The sequence below is a fragment of the Mobula hypostoma genome, chromosome 12, assembly GCF_963921235.1.
Source record: "Mobula hypostoma chromosome 12, sMobHyp1.1, whole genome shotgun sequence".
NCBI lineage: Eukaryota > Metazoa > Chordata > Chondrichthyes > Myliobatiformes > Myliobatidae > Mobula > Mobula hypostoma.
This window is the reverse complement of record NC_086108.1, coordinates 46,304,740-46,321,977: the sequence shown is the minus strand read 5'-3', so window position 1 is coordinate 46,321,977 and position 17,238 is coordinate 46,304,740. Positions and strand designations below refer to the sequence as shown.

Sequence of the window (17,238 nt, the reverse complement as noted above, 5' to 3'; positions counted from 1 at the left end):
ATTTCACTCTTGAAGCTGAGGTGTTGTGTTAAATCGACACCAGCTTCCTAGACCGAAGTGCAGGTACCCAGAAATGCTTCCAGCCTCCAGCTGTGGCGGAATTAGGGCTTTCTTTAGCTGCACTATTCCCTATTTTCAGTCCTCTGAAAGGCTAGTATTTCACATGGCTATTTTATAATGTATGTTTTAAAAATGGCTGTGAATCTTCCATAATCTAAATGCAAGCAGGCTTTTTCCTACTGTTGTGTGGGACTACAACTAGATGCTATGGGTTAAGGGTGAAAGGTGAAAAGTTTAAGGGGGACATAAGGGGAAACTTCACTCAAAGGGTCATAAGAATGTGGAATGAGCTGCCAGTGCAAGTGGTGCATGAGAGCTCGATTTCAACATTTAAGAGAAATTTGAATAGGTCCATGGATGGGAAGGATATGAAGGGTTATGGTCCTCGTGCAGGTCAAAAGGAGTAGGCAGCTTAAAGGGCAGGGCATGGACTAGATGGGCCAAAGGGCCTGTTTCTGTGCTCTACCTTTTTACGACTCTATGACTCTTAACGCATGCATTACTAAATGATAATAAAAGAGGACTGTGTGTCTTCATAATCTAATCTGTTCTGTTAAAATATCCATAAGGTACTTCTGATCTCCACTGAAAGCAGCTTTTCATCATTTAAAAAGTACTCCATTCTATCCTGTATAGGTCCAAAGATAATGTTCTTCTGATGAAATTGGACCAATTTATTCCTTTTCAGTAACTTAATACTTAAATTTCAATAGCTTACAAGATCTTCCATCTTTCTCTCATTGGTAAATATGGATCTTTTAATATCTATCTTTTTTTTAGTAATTAGGCGAGTGGTGGTTGCTGTCATAGATCCTTATGGGGCATTACTAGCAACAATCTGCCTGTTTGAGTGCATGTCCATCTGAAAGGACATTTTAGTGTCCTGTCATTTGATTAGTCTTTTGGTCATGTCAATATGCGCCTGCATGCATATTCTGGCTGGCTGCCAGTTACCAGTGGTGTTCCACAGGGGTCCGTGTTGGGGCCACTTCTTTTTACATTGTACATCAACGATTTGGATTATGGAATATATGGCTTTCTGGCTAAGTTTGCTGACGATACGAAGATAGGTGGAGGGGCCGGTAGTGCTGAGGAAACAGAGAGTCTGCAGAGAGACTTGGATAGATTGGAAGAATGGGCAAAGAAGAGGCAAATGAAATACAATGTTGGAAAGTGTATGGTTATGCACTTTGGCAGAAGAAATAAACGAGCAGACTATTATTTAAATGGGGAAAAAATTCAAAGTTCCGAGATACAACGGGACTTGGGAGTCCTCGTACAGGATACCCTTAAAATTAACCTCCAGGTTGAGTCGGTGGTGAAGAAGGCGAATGCAATGTTGGCTTTCATTTCTAGAGGAATAGAGTATAGGAGCAGGGATGTGATGTTGAGGCTCTATAAGGCACTGGTGAGACCTCACTTGGAGTACTGTGGGCAGATTGGTCTCCTTATTTAAGAAAGGATGTGCTGACGTTGGAGAGGGTACAGAGAAGATTCACTAGAATGATTCCGGGAATGAGAGGGTTAACGTATGAGGAATGTTTGTCCGTTCTTGGACTGTATTCCTTGGAGTTTAGAAGAATGAGGGGAGACCTCATAGAAACATTTTGAATGTCAAAAGGCATGGACAGAGTGGATGTGGCAAAGTTGGTTCCCATGATGGGGGAGTCTAGTACGAGAGGGCATGACTTAAGGATTGAAGGGCGCCCATTCAGAACAGAAACACGAAGAAATTTTTTTTAGTCAGAGGGTGGTGAATCTATGGAATTTGTTGCCACGGGCGGCAGTGGAGGCCAAGTCAGTGGGTGTATTTAAGGCAGAGATTGATAGGTGTCTGAGTAGCCAGGGCATCAAAGGTTGTGGTGAGAAGGCGGGGGAGTGGGGCTAAATAGGAGAATGGATCAGCTCATGATAAAATGGTGGAGCAGACACGATGGGCTGAATGGCCGACTTCTGCTCCTTTGTCTTATGGTCTTATGGTCTTATGTCTTCAATTCTATGGGTTGTCACTTTAGCTCAGTTTTTTTGTGAAGTACTTCATCAAATGACTCTGAGAAGTTAGTTAACTAATGTCTGTAGGCATTTTTACCACTACATTAAACACTCCTTGAATAAATTAGTTTATCAGAAGTGATCTGCCCTTTACAGATCCACCCTGATGTCACATTCAAAGTCATCAAAAATCAGCAAAACCCTAAAATCACCTACCAGTCTTGCAAGTAATCCAATTCTTTTCGAAGTTACCAACTGCAGCTTAATCTTTAAACACAACCTTTGGACTTCTATGAAACTATTTAGAGGTTGGTTCTGCTGTTTTAATCCAACTGGTTAAAAATACCAGCAGTGAGATGGTTTCCGAGCTCAGTGAGGGAGCACTCCACATTGTTGGTGGTTGATTTGAAGGCTTGTGAAGGCAGGGGTAAAAGCTAGTGCAGGTGCTTGCACTAGCAAGATAAAATTCGCAAGATATGCAGCACTTGCTCTGAATAAAGGAAGTTATGGGGAGAGGAAGCAACATGGAAAGATTTGAACTCTATCAATCTTTTGGCACCTGTTTACAACTATGCTGAAATAGAGAATGTAGAAAGCATTGAGATCTTCCTCATATTTATAGTTTCACTAAAATTATTTATAGCCAAATAAAATAATTTCTCTAGAAGCCAAATCAATGTCGAATATTTTTACATATGTTTTTGACATGGTGGATTAATTAGTAAAACTTTTAAGGACAGTTTATCTGTGTCATAAGCAAAGGAATCATGTCACTCAGTCATATTTCAGCCCTAGTTTGGTAAATTAGTAAATTGGTTTATTTGCATCACAAGTACTGAGGTACAGTGACACAAATGCCATTTACACAGATCAGTTCATTACAACGTTGAGGTAAAACAAGGTAAAACAATTACAGAATGTAGAATAAAGTTCCAAAGTTCAAAGCAAATTTATTATCAAAGTACATATACAGCATGTCACCATATCGAACCTTAAGATTAATTTTCTAGCAAGCATTCACAGTAAATACAAGAAACACAATAGAATCAAAGAATGACCACACCCAATTCCAACGCACGAAAGACAACATACTGCAAATATCAAAAGGGAAAAAGAAAGGATACTAACTTCTGACACAATTTGCTTCAAGGCTTAAGAAAATCGGCCAGACAGAACTCTCAATACTGAAAATATAACAAAGGAAATAAACACTTTCTCAATACTCATATTAATGTATTCTTTTGACATAATATCTTGGTCTGAAACCGACCTGGAGATTTTACAAAGAAAAATAAGAACTGAAGTGACTAATTTTTGGAAAACACTATGTACACTCAGATTAACACTACCTAGGACAGAAGGAGGAAGAGGAATAACAGACATTAAAAAATTACACAATAGTCAGATAAAACTTCTAAGGATTTCTTTTCATTAACGAAAACATGATTCAGCACTCCATGTTAGCATACACAATTCCAATAAGAAGTACACAGCACTAAACTTAAATGAAAGCACAGCCCAGAAAAACGAAGAAATTATCAGTATAGAAGAAAAAGTTAACCAATGGAAAAGCATGACCCTCCATGGAAGACATCCCCATGATCTGAGCAGAATAGATATTGACAAGGAAGCATTAAACGCCTAGCTCAAAGTTGGAGACCTCTTCCCAGAAACAGAAGGGTTCCTTTTGGCAATATAAGTCCAGGTGTTAACACAATAATATCAACAATACATAATAAAAGACCAAGAAATTCACAATAAATGCGAAAAATGCCAAGGGACACCAGAAACAGGATCCTGCAGCAGTTTAACTCAATCTGATTACTTGCACAGGAACAATCAAATGGCAAACATCATTCACCAAAATCTTGCTTTAAAATACAAACTCATAGAAGAAACCATACCTTACTATAAATACAAGGCTGATCCAGTTTTAGAGTCAAGAGTTCCACAAGTTACAACTGCTCCATTATTACAGATAGGTCAACCCATAATAACTGTTCAGATATAATAATAAGACCATAAGACAAAAGAGCAGAAGTCGGCCATTTGGCCCATTGAGTCTGCTCCACCATTTTATCATGAGCTGATCCATTCTCCTATTTAGTCCCACTCCCCTGCCTTCTCACCATAACCTTTGATGCCCTGGCTGCTCAGACACCTATCAATCTCTGCCTTAAATACACCCAATGACTTGGCCTCCACTGCTGCCCGTGGCAACAAATTCCATAGATTCACCACCCTCTGACTAAAAAAATTTCTTCGCATTTCTGTTCTGAATGGGCGCCCTTCAATCCTTAAGTCATGCCCTCTCGTACTAGACTCCCCCATCATGGGAAACAACTTTGCCACATCCACTCTGTCCATGCCTTTCAACATTCAAAATGTTTCTATGAGGTCTCCCCTCATTCTTCTAAACTCCAAGGAATACAGTCCGAGCGGACAAACGTTCCTCATATGTTAACCCTCTCATTCCCGGAATCATTCTGTGAATCTTCTCTGTACCCTCTCCAACGTCAGCACATCCTTTCTTAAATAAGGAGACCAAAACTGCCCACAGTATTCCAAGTGAGGTCTCACCAGCGCCTTATAGAGCCTCAACATCACATCCCTGCTCCTATACTCTATTCCTCTAGAAATGAAAGCCAACATTGCATTCGCCTTCTTCACTACTGACTCAACCTGGAGGTTAACTTTAAGAGTATCCTGTACGAGGACTCCAAAGTCCCGTTGCGTCTCAGAACTTTGAATTCTTTCCCCATTTAAATAATAGTCTGCCCGTTTATTTTTTCTGTCAAAGTGCATAACCATACACTTTCCAACATTGTACTTCATTTGCCACTTCTCTGCCCATTCTTCCAATCCATCCAACTCTCTCTGCAGACTCTCCGTTTCCGCAGCACTACCGGCCCCTCCACCTATCTTCGTATCCTCAGCAAACTTAGCCAGAAAGCCATCTATTCCATAATCCAAATCGTTGATGTACAATGTAAAAAGAAGTGGCCCCAACACTGATCCCTGTGGAACACCACTGGTAACCGGCAGCCAACCAGAATAGGATCCCTTTATTCCCACTCTCTGTTTCCTGCCAATCAGCCAACGCTCTATCAGGATAATGCAGGATAAAAAATAAGAACAATTTACTTAATAGATAGAGCCCTTCGAAACATACACAACATAGAGAAATGAATAAGTGAAAAATGACAGAAGTATGCTAAATTAAAAGAGGAAATTGGAAAGACTGGAACATGAACAGGGTATACATTTTCCCAATAGTAATATCTACAACTAGTGTCAACCCAAAGTCACTACACAATAGCATTAAACAATTAAGCCTACACAGCAATATTTATATACAGTACAGTAAATCTCCAGAAAGTCATAATACTAATGACTAATTGAATAGGCTGAATGTTCCTAGAAATTGAGAAATGAGTGTGCTTGGCTATACCTCAAATTTTACCAGCTTGAGCTGAGAAAGAATAAAAATACAATAGCTATAATCTAATAAATAAATAAACAGTCAATATTGAGAACACGAGATGAAGAGCCCTTGATAGTGAGTTCATAGGTTGTGGGAACAGTTCTGTGTTGGAATGTGTGAAGTTATCCCCTCTGGTTGAAGAGCAGTTATGGATAAAGTGTAGTACTGGTAGTCAATAAGATGCAGCTTCATAACAAAGTAATTTGTTAGATCCAGAGTGCATCTTAACATACCAGGGAACCTGTAATATGCTGAGCTGGGTCCACAACTTTCTGCAGTTTCTTGTGATCATGGGCAGTGTTATTGTAATATGAAAACTTGATGCATATAGAGAAATGCATCACTAAAAATTGGTGAGGATCAAAGTGGACATGCCAAATATCTTCAGAATCCTAAGGACGTAGACGTGCTGGTGCACTTTCTTGGCCATGGCATCTATGTAGATAGACCAGAGCAGGCTATTGGAGATGTTCATTCCCAGGAACTTGAAGCTTTCAACCTTCTCGACCTCTGCACTGTAAATGGAAACAGGATCATTTGCAGCTCTTCTCTTCCTAAAGTCAATGGCCAGCTATTTTGTTCTATTAACATTGAAGGAAAGGTTACTATTTGCATCCTGTACTCTGACTTATTGTTATTTGAGATACAGTCTACTACATGTTTGTGTAGCCTCATCGTGACAGTAGAGGAGACCACACTCAGGTTGGAGGAGCAGCACCTCATGTTCCCTCTGGGTAGCCTCCAACCTGATGACATGAACATTGATTTCTCAAACTTCTAGTAATGGGCCCCCCTCCTTCTCTATTCCCCATTCCCATTTCCCTCTCTCACCTTAACTTCTTGCCTGCCCATCGCCTCCCTCAGATGCTTCTCTCTCTCTTTCTTTCTCCTATGGCCTTCTGTCCTCTCCTATCAGATTACTCCTTCTCCAGCCCTGTATCTCTTTCACCAGTCAACTTCCCGGCTCTTTACTTTGCCCCTCCCCCTCTCCCGGTTTCACCTATTACCTTGTGTTTCTCCCTCCCCTCGCCCCACCATCTAACTCTGACTCCTCATCTCTTTTTCTCCAGTAAGGGTCTCAGCCTGAAACATTGACTGTACTCTTTTCTTTCAATGCTGCCTGGCCTGCTGAATTCCTCCAGCACTTTGTGTGCGCTGCTTGGATTTCCGGTATCGGAAGATTTTCTCTTGTTTGTGAAAGAAATAAAGGTCTGGTTAGGTGCTATTGGATCATCAGAATCATTTCCTGAAATTTTCACGTACAAATCCTTAACCTGACTTTCATGCCATCATCAATACAAAATGAGTACAATCAAATTGCTCTACCTCAATATTTCAATCAACAGAATAATTCTGCCCGTATCTTCAGAATTTAGGGACAGTTAAATGGTCTAAAATATTGTGCATCTCTTTAAGGGTCTTAATTGAGCAATCCTGAATTCAGGATATTGCAAGTAATCTTCTTTCTGAATTCAATTTTCTACTTTGAAATTCTTTCTTAAATAAAATAATTAAGAGTGTTGCTTCCAACTACATAGCTGCAGTTTAAAGTATCATGGCATATTTCTACAAATTTATTGCGCGTGTTGTCAACAAACTGCTTGATTAAAAGTTGGTTTCTGAATATAAATGATTTGGTAATTGATTAAAACTGTGTTCAGCAGCAATTGGTGCTTAACTTTTCTGTTGCAGAAACATTTTCTTTCACCAAGTCTGCAGGAAGTTTTCTCATTAGAGAATCTGATGACAGGGAGGTTTCATTCGTGGTCAGAGACATCAGACTCACCAACAGTCACTGTGCTGCTCTGAGTTTCTGTACAGGCAACATAACATGAAGCTCTTATAACTATCAAAACACCAACAGAGGGAAAAGCAGGGAGAAGAAATCAAAGGCAGAACTTTTCCCTGAAATGGTAGGTTTTATATATTATTTTGTCTCATTTTCTGTTTCAGAGGGTTTTTAAAATGGATTTTTGTTATTTGCATAGCAGCTGCTGGGATTAAACCAGTTTCTAATTTGTAACTCATTTTCTGTTTTAGAAGGTTATATTTTGTTAAATAGATCATTGTCATTTTTCTTAACTGCCGTTGAGACTAAATCAGTTCCTATATATGGGACTTAGGAAGAGTTAGGGCAAACTGGTGCCCACTTTCCTATAGCTGGCAAAGTAGTGAAATTTCATTGTTTCCTATGGCGAGGAGGGCCAAGCTGATGTATCTTTGACCATGTCCTTAAAAGGCAACAGGCACTGAATTATAGGCATTCAATGGATTACCTACATCATTTTGGGAGATTCTTTAAACCTTTGAATGATCTTGTACGAGTGGCATCTGTAGCAGTTACATTAGCAGCAACTATCATGGGATTACAAAGGCATACGAACAGGCGACAAGCTCTCTCAGGTGCCCAGGCTCACTCATGCCTCTTCCTGTACTTCTTCATTTAAATCCAGCATTATAAACCCTTCTCCAGTGTGACTGTACAGCCTCCTTTTGCATAGTCTGCTTCTGAGCTGCTGCTTGGAGAGGATAGATGCAATGGCACAAGATGCCCTTCTGCACCATCTCAGCCTCCTCTGGGGCAGCCTGGTTTTCTCTGCCTGATTGATAAGGGCAGCATATCTAGTATGGTCATAGGGAGCGTGCAGTAACCTGGCGAGGGGTGTCCTGCGCACGCTTTAGATTGAGCGCTCATTTCAATATAGGAGGAAGGCCTGTGGAAGGAGCATAAGATGATTACCTACCATAGAGATAATAAGCTGCTCTGCTGACACCAGCACAAGGGGGTAAACCACTGGGATGTCCATGAGGAAAGTCTCGATCCAGAGATGTGTCACTCTCTGACCCAGAGAGAATCCTACTTCTGCCCTGAGTGTTAGAGGGCAAATTTAGAATGAGACGAAGGGGCAGAAGGTGAGTGAGTTGATGAGAATTATCTTACAATAACTGTGTGCATTGCTGTGGCTCTAAGCAAGTGTTTGGAGGGGTTTCACAGTCTGTCTGTGAGTGCAGGAGCGGGTTGTCACTCCTGGAGAGAACGCAGGGTGGTGACTCTGCCAGTGAGTGTGGGTGTGGGTTTTGTTGAGCCCAGGGAGGGGTGTGATGAAACTCCCGGTGAGTGTGGGGAGGGGTGACACTCTCGGTGAGTGAGGGGAGGGCTGTAATAACACTCAGTGAGTGCAGGGAAGAGTGTGGTGACACTTTTGTTGAGTATGGGGAAGGATGTGATGAAGACATTATTATCAATGAGTTTGAGGCGTAGAATGTAGTGTAAAATTTGGTTAATACATCAAGATAAATAATATATAATACCTGTATGTATTTTGCAATGTTATGTATATGTTTTGTTCATTTATTATTTACATGAAGAAATTTAATGTTTTTTTTCTTTCAATAGGCGTTCCGTGTCAAAATCTGGGTTCAGAAGAGTGTTTCTCATGCTGGGCTTTTGGTTGTCATATATGGTACATTATTACTTTTCCATTTCTCGGAAAATATTGTGATTTTGGCATAGATTCTCTCTTTTTTGAAACAGGAAAAGAAGTTAAAATCAACACATTTTCCTTGTTCATATCTACGTAGCTTCATATCCTGTTTTGAGCTCTGAGGGTAAAATCCAGGCTGAATCTTCAGCATAGCATCAAGAATATGCATGAACCTTCTGTTAGAGGCTGTCATAATTCATAGGATCGTAGACCACTACAACCCAGAAACGGGCTCTTTGGCCCATCTTTTCTGTGCCAGCTTAGTTTCTACCTAATCCCATCTATCGGCACCCAGTCCATACCCCTCCATATGATCATAATAAATGGCGGTGCAGGCTCGAAGGGCCGAATGGCCTACTCCTGCACCTATTTTCTATTATATCTTTCTTATCTGTATACCTATTCAAACTTTACTTTATACTTTATTGTCGCCAAACAATTGATACTAGAATGTACAATCATCACAGCGATATTTGATTCTGCGCTTCCTGCTCCCTGGAGTACAAATCGATAGTAAATATTAAAAATTTAAATTATAAATCATAAATAGAAAATAGAAAAGGGAAAGTAAGGTAGTACAAAAAAACCGAGAGGCAGGTCCGGATATTTGGAGGGTACGACCCAGATCTGTACTGTTCTCAAATCTGGCCGTACGAGTCTTCAAGTTCCTGAGCCTTCTCTCGGAGGGAAGAGGGATGAAAAGTGCGTTGGCTGGGTGGGTCGTGTCCTTGATTATCCTGGCAGCACTGCTCCGACAGCGTGCGGTGTGAAGTGAGTCCAAGGATGAAAGATTGGTTTGTGTGATGTGCTGCACCATGTTCACGATCTTCTGCAGCTTCTTCCGGTCTTGGACAGGACAACTTCCATACCAGGTTGTGATGTACACCAGAAGAATGCTTTCTACAGTGCATCTATAAAAATTAGTGAGGGTTTTTGGGGACAGGCCAAATTTCTTTAGTTTTCTCAGGAAGTAAAGGCACTGGTGGGCCTTCTTGGCAGTGGACTCTGCTTGGCTGGTCCAAGTCAGGTCATTTGTTATATTTACCCCGAGGAACTTAAAGCTTTTGACCTGTTTCACTTGCGCACCACCGATGTAAATTGGGTCATGCGGTCCGCTACTCCTTCTGAAGTCAACAACCAATTCCTTCGTCTTGCTGATGTCGAAGGATAGGTTATTGTCTTTGCACCATGCCACCAGGTTCTTAATTTCCTCTCTGTACTCAAACTCATCATTACCCGAGATACGGCCTACAATTGTTGTGTCATCAGCAAACTTATATATTGAGTTCAATGGAAACTTGGCTACACAATCATGGGTGTACAGTGAGTACAGCAGGGGGCTGAGTACACAGCCTTGTGGGGCACCGGTGCTCGGAGTGATTGTAGAGGGAGAGCTTCTCTTAAATGCTAAAATTGAACCAGTGTCTACCACTTCTATTGACAGCTCATTTCACTCTCACACCACCCCCTGAGTGAAATAGTTTCCCCTCAGATTCCTCTTCAATATTTCACTTTTCACCCCAAACCTAAGTCCTCTAGTTCTAGTCTAACCCAACATGAAGAGAAAGGGCCTGTATGTATTCACCCTATCTGTACCACTCATAATTTTTATACCTCTAAAAGATCTCTCCTCATTCTCCTACGCTCCAGCGAATAAAATCTTAAGCTATTCAGCCTTTTCCTATAACTCAGGACATTATGACCCAGCAACATCCTTGTAAATTTTCTTTGTACTCTTTCGAGCATATAGATATATTTCTTGCAGATAGCTGACCAGAACTGCACACAACACTCCAAATTTGGCTTCACCAATGTCTTATACAATTTCAATGTAACATCCCATCTCCTGTACACTGTGCTCTGATTTATAATGGGTGTAAAGGCTTCAAAGGAAAACTTTAAAGAAGAGAACGGAAATTATCCCCAGTATCCTGATCAAGTTTTAACTCCCATAAGAGCACAGAAATATGAGCAGGAGTAGATAATCTGACACACTGAACCTGCTCCATACTTCAATATAATCATGATAGGCCGCTCTTTGGTCTTTACTGCAACAATGACCACAATCCATTGGTTTCAGATTGCTTTGATATGTATAGAGGTCATGGAAAGTGCTTTACAAATATGATTATTTCATTATTTCCCTTTTTAATGTTGAGCTCCATCATACTGAGTTTCTCACCTCAACAGATTCTGCGACCACCCGTCTTGTTGCATGTGTTTCATCGTTTTTTTTTAGATCAGATTATGAGAACAGTCAGTCCTCTTTTATTGTCATTTAGAAATGCATACATGCATTAAGAAATGATACAATGTTTCTCCGGAGTGATATCACAGAAAACAACAAACCAAAGACTAACACTGACAGAACCACATAATTATAACATATAGTTACAGCAGTGCAAAGCAATACCATAATTTGATGAAGAACAGACCAAGGGCACAGTAAAATGTCTCAAAGTCCCGAGTCCCTGATAGCAGGCGGCAAAAGGGAGAAACTCCATAAACCTCCAGGTACCGTCAGCTGGCTGATGCCTTGGAAGCAGCCGACCACAGCCGACACTGAGTCCGTCCGTCCGAAAACTTTGAGCCTCTGACCAGCCCCTCCGATACAGCCTCCCGAGCGCCTTCAACCTCTCCCCGGCCACTGAAACACGCAAAGCCGAGGATTTCGGGGCCTTGAGCTCTGGAGATTCCGGTTACCACACAGTAGCAGCGGCAGCGAAGCGGGCATTTCAGAAGTTTTCCAGATGTTCCTCCGTACTCTCACGTCTGTCTCCATCAAATCAGAATTGTGCACGGTCCCCTACTCGACAGATAACATGTATTCATCACTGAAGTGGCCGCGCGCACTGCCGTCACGCCGCCATCTTCTCCCCCTCCCAGGTTATCAGTTGTGACTTTCTTCCTCTTGGACACCAGAGTGTTTCCTCTTTAATGTGATTGGCTCTTCAGATGGCTTGCTGTCATTCGAGTTGTAAGGAATCCCTTCGAATCAATTTTCAACAGCAGATCATGTTGGAGAAAGGGAAGACCGCACCATGTACAGTAGGTCACTGAGACTATTTCAAGGCCAGCTCTGCTATTGGTGCAAAATCCAAGACACAACTTTTTACTTTACAGATGCTGTTGAATCTCTTGTCTATGCCCAGAATTCTCAATTTTATTGCAAATGTTTTTGCTTTCACAGCATTTGTAGGTTGGGAGGGAGCCCAGACATGGAATTATGAATATTCACAATCAAATATGACATGGCCAGAGGCCAGAGTATACTGCCAAAACCACTACACCGACCTGGTTGCAATTCAGAACCAAGAGGAAATTAATCATCTAAATCAGGTGATACCGAGAAATCCAACTTACTACTGGATTGGGATAAGGAAGATTGCTGGTGTTTGGACCTGGGTTGGAACAAATAAATCACTGGACAAGAAAGCAGAAAACTGGGCGCAAGGTGAACCAACTCCAGGGGGAGAGGATTGTGTGGAAATCTATATAAAGAGAGACAGAGATGCAGGAAGATGGAACAACGATCCCTGTACAGAAAGACAGAAACGAGCTCTATGCTACTTGGGTAAGATTCTGTTGGCCTAGTCCTTTTAAATGTATTTGGAGTTTAAAATTAGTTACGAAAAAATTGAGCATGCAGTGCCAATTTGATGCCAGGACTGCCAATTGGATCTTAATGCTCCAGCTTTCTTAACGTTGGTCAGCTAACTATATATTCAGCAGCAGCAAGTAGATCAGCATGCCATTAGTGAAGGGTAGTTGCTGATTAGTTTTCATTAAATGTAAGATGTTTTCCTAAGCTGCTAATGTGGTGTGATAACTAATGAAGGGCCTCAGGCAAGAACTTGTAGCTGTTTCAAATTTATAAATTAGATTGTGATTACTTAGTATAGATATCCCAAGGGCAACTTATTCCATAAAATCTGATTCAACCTCACAGCAAGGCCCTGTGCTATGGTCGCAGGATGTTGTCCAGCTGGTGTGTTTGGGATGTTTAGTTATGTACGCTTCAGTAAGAACATCCTAGAGGAAGCTTGCCTCTTGATCCAGCCACAACTGTAACTGCTTCTTCTAAGCCGGCATTGCAGATTTTGCAATTTTTCACTTATTCTTCTTTGAGTAGTTTTTCAAAGTTTCTGTTTTCAATGAATTTCATCAAGAAAATACTGAATATTTTAAATAATTGTATTCATATTTTCTTGACATTCCCATTTTCAATTTGCCTTTGGTGTATAAATTTTCTGTGTATGTTTTCAAAGGCAAGTGAGGATAACAAAAATTACTGGGTTGACAAGAGGGCAACAGAAAAAAAATCAACTAATGAAATATAATGGGCTTTGCATTATTATTTTTTTCACTCTTTCACTTTATTTTCAGTACAGTTTTAATGCTTCAAAAATAATCTATTTAAAAATATTTATTAATCACCCTGTACTCTTACATACAGATCATCCTCCTAGTTACCAAATACCTAATTTATGAACACGTCCACATACAGTACATTTGAGCTCCCATGATATTATTAAAGTAAAATTAAAGTACATTTGTTCTTATGATCAGCAGAACCAGCTTCTGTGCTCTCTCTACTTTTAATAATTGCTCTTTCTCGTCAGACCTGTGTGCTTTTGATATCATTCATTACAATAGTCTGGAGGTACTATATAGTTAGAATAACAAGTGATTTTCCGACTTATGGACAAAATCAACTTATGGCATCTATAAAAATAGAACCATTTTGTTACACTGGTCAGCCTGTAATGTTGACACATACATTTTCCTGAAGATTTCACAGAGTAATGACAAGAAGAGGTTTCGATATCATTCCTAGTTTTACTTCCATTTTCATGATGAAGATTCAAGTTCAAGTTTATTGTTCTACATGGCGTATAAATGCCATAATACCATAAGACCATAAGTGATAGAAGCAGAATTAGGCCATTTGACCCATTGCGCCTGCTATCCCATTCCATCACGGCTGACTTATTATCCCTCTCAACCCAATGTCCCCCCTTCTTCTCCATAATCATTGACACCCTTGCGAATCAAGAATTTATCAACCTCCGCTGTAAATATACCCAATGATTTGGCGTCCATAGCCATCTGTGGTAATGAATTCCACAGATTCACAACCCATGAAAATGAGCTTTGTGCAGCACAGTACATTACAAGATGAAGACAAACATAACTAATGTAAATGTAAATTAACAAATTATACATAACTTGCATGTATGCAAAATAAGCAACAAAATAAACATAATGACACAATAAAGACTGATAGTTAGTGGGTCTAATTCTATTCTAATCTAATCACACAGTGAGTGCTTAAAAATCTGCGCTTATTTATTCCCCTGTGGAGATGCTTACAAATATATTTCTTAACTTCAAGGATGTTAAATGGTAGGATTAATCTTTTAGGATAAGTGAATGAAATTGATCAACTTTTATTGAGTGCAAACAGAAATATAAGATGGTAGACTTCAGGATTAAGTAATGAAAATCAGGATCAGCACCCCAATCAACAGAAAATAAACATTTTATTACACCTGGAAAAAATAGTATTAGGACGTTGCTTTATTAATAAAGGAGACCCTTCACTCTGGGAGTACACATCGGAAATCTGGGTCTACACTGTTGATGTCTTTACAATTTTTAAAGTGTAGTTTTGGAAATTTGGGCAGCAGACACTTGAATTTGGCAAAATGTGCTCCGATTATGGTTAGTAAAATGGATATGTAAAGAGTCCTTCTTTAGGATTGTAGTTTCTGTGGACATGTACATGTCTTGTTTTCTCTTGACAGCTTCATGCAAACCTACTTCGTGTGAAAATGGAGAATGTGTGGAAACGATAGGAAATTATACCTGCCAGTGCAATGAAGGGTTCAGTGGGTCAGAATGTGAACATGGTAAGCACAGAACCTCTGTCAGGACATGTCAGAGACCATTTAAACAGAGAACCGTATTAGCCTGGTCAATGACTGCAGATTCAAGGGTGGTTCTCATGTGTGATATTTCAGTTACAATCCAATTGCAAATATAATTTTATAATTAACTTGCAATTAATTTTATAGTTTGGAATAAACCTGATTTATGTCATTAACAGTGGAAGTGAAAGTGCTGCTATTTACCCTCATCATTCCAACAGTAACATTTTGACCATGTAAAGATGAACACAAAAATCCAGCTGTTGTTAATAATCCAAAGCTCTTTCATAGACTGTGTTGCTTTCAGATTTCCCCACTGCAATCTGATAGATGTCACTTGTACTGAATCATAGAGTCATTGAGCATGGAAACAGCCCCTTTGCCCCAACTCATCTACGTTGACTGTGTGGCCCATAGTCTGGTCCTATTTGCCCATATTTGGCCCATTGCTCTCTAAACCTCTTTTATCCATGTGGTTATCTAGATTCATTAAGATTCCCACCTCATCCATGATTTCTGGCAAATATGCACCATATGTAAAGAAACTGCACCTGATGTCCCATTTAAATCTCTTGTTCTTAGTATCCTGTCCCTGGGAAAAAGAATATGTGCTTTCAATTTGTCTATGCCTCTCAGGAACTTATATAGTAAGTCTATCAGGTTACCCCTCCCCTGCCACCCCAAGCTCCTACATTCTACGGAATAAAGTCCTAAGTATGAAGGTGGTAGTCACTCTAGACTCACTACCCTCCAAGTCGTTCTAGTTGTGGTGGCTGCTCCCATGATGCACAGCTTTTCCCCCTTTTTTTGAGCTTTGGGCTGAGTGATACACAAATCTCCAGAAGTATATCAAGTAATAAGCTACAATTCTGTGGAGCTTTGGTCTTTCCTTCAGAACCAAGACCTCCAGATGATTCATAAGGTTTATCTCTCCCTCAGCGCAAGCTCTCTGTTGACCATGACAAACTACTACTCATGCACAATGCTGTGTAGGCAAGGTCTTCACACAATTCTTCAACCATCATGTTAACTACCATTCCTCAAGAGAGGACCATATCTTAACTTCTGACTCTTGTCTATATGCCAGCAAATACAGATCAGTGTCATTAGAACAATGGCCACTGGACTAACCCCAATCTAGAAGCCTAGAGGAGAATGCTATAGGACTCCAGAAAATGAGACTCTGATCTGACCCTTGTGGGGGTGCCTGCAGTAGAGAGAATCAGATCCCTCACTGTTATCCACTTAATCCTCCACAGCTTCACCATCAGAATCACAGATTGGCTACCGTATGGTCAGTTTCTGTTTAGTCCAATGAGATCGTGCTATCTCTGTGCAAGAGGAGTTCAGCCTGTGCTGCTTCCTGCTCTCTCCCCACAACACCACAAATATTTACCTTTCAAGTAAGTGGACTAAGCCTTCATCAGTACAGAGTGGAGGCTGTGAAGATTGTGAACCAGTGCACACCCTGCAATCTACTTTCTAAGCTCATCATAGGGAGAAAATAAAAAGATGGTATCTGCATTATTGCCTACTGTATTAAAGTCTAAAGACAAAACCAATAAAGACAGTTGCCCTTTCAGCTGAAACATTTCAATTCCCATTCAGGAAATCATTTGTGTTTCCAGATGGTGAGGAGTGTACTCAGTGTAATACAGAAGAAGACACTGCCCGATCCATCCATAAGCTTCATCTCACTGAAGCACCTTCAATAACTCCAAAAGACTGAAGTAGGGTAAATACTGAAAGGCTTTTATTCTCTGTAAAATACGACTTCCATGCTGACTGTCTGCCCCCGGACTGAGGGGGAGGGGCAAGGCGAAATCACCTTTATTCCAGGAGCTGTGGGAGGAGCCACAGGGGCAGTCAGCAGAGGGGCATGTCCAGATAGTTAACCCAGTTACAACATATATATGGTTTACCACACTCACTATGCTAGTTATTCCTGTTTACTTTGTCATCAGAATCCCTTCATCTCTTTCACTCCAGTTTATTTTTATCTCCATGGAAGTTTACAACTCAATCCCTCCAAGGGAAGGCCTCACAGAATGTGGTTGCTTTGATTCTGATGTCTCTGAAAGAATAAAGTACAAGAAATCAGCCTTGACTCAGAGTATCACAACATGCCACTGTATGAACAAATGGCAGAGAGTTCACTTCTGCCTTTGGAGCAGCTCATATCGCCGCTGAAAGGAAGGCTAAGGTGTCTCTGGTAACTAACCAAGTGATCTCCACTTCAGATACGGCCAATGAAAACCTATGCAGAACCCCTTCTTTCCCAAGCATC

General features: G+C 40.6%; 1 protein-coding gene across 5 annotated transcripts in view; it reads left to right on the top strand.

Moving 5' to 3' along the window:
* The window catches only part of LOC134354765 (E-selectin-like), a 66,718-nt gene that overhangs the window by 14,281 nt on the left and 35,199 nt on the right, over positions 1-17,238 (top strand). For all 5 annotated transcript variants that reach the window (XM_063063995.1, XM_063063991.1, XM_063063993.1 and 2 more), the window contains 4 exons: positions 7,229-7,449; positions 8,934-9,000; positions 12,212-12,595; positions 14,829-14,933. In XM_063063995.1, coding sequence (XP_062920065.1) covers positions 7,447-7,449; positions 8,934-9,000; positions 12,212-12,595; positions 14,829-14,933 — 559 coding nt within the window. In that variant the 5' untranslated portion in view covers positions 7,229-7,446. The remainder of the gene's footprint in view (positions 1-7,228; positions 7,450-8,933; positions 9,001-12,211; positions 12,596-14,828; positions 14,934-17,238) is intronic.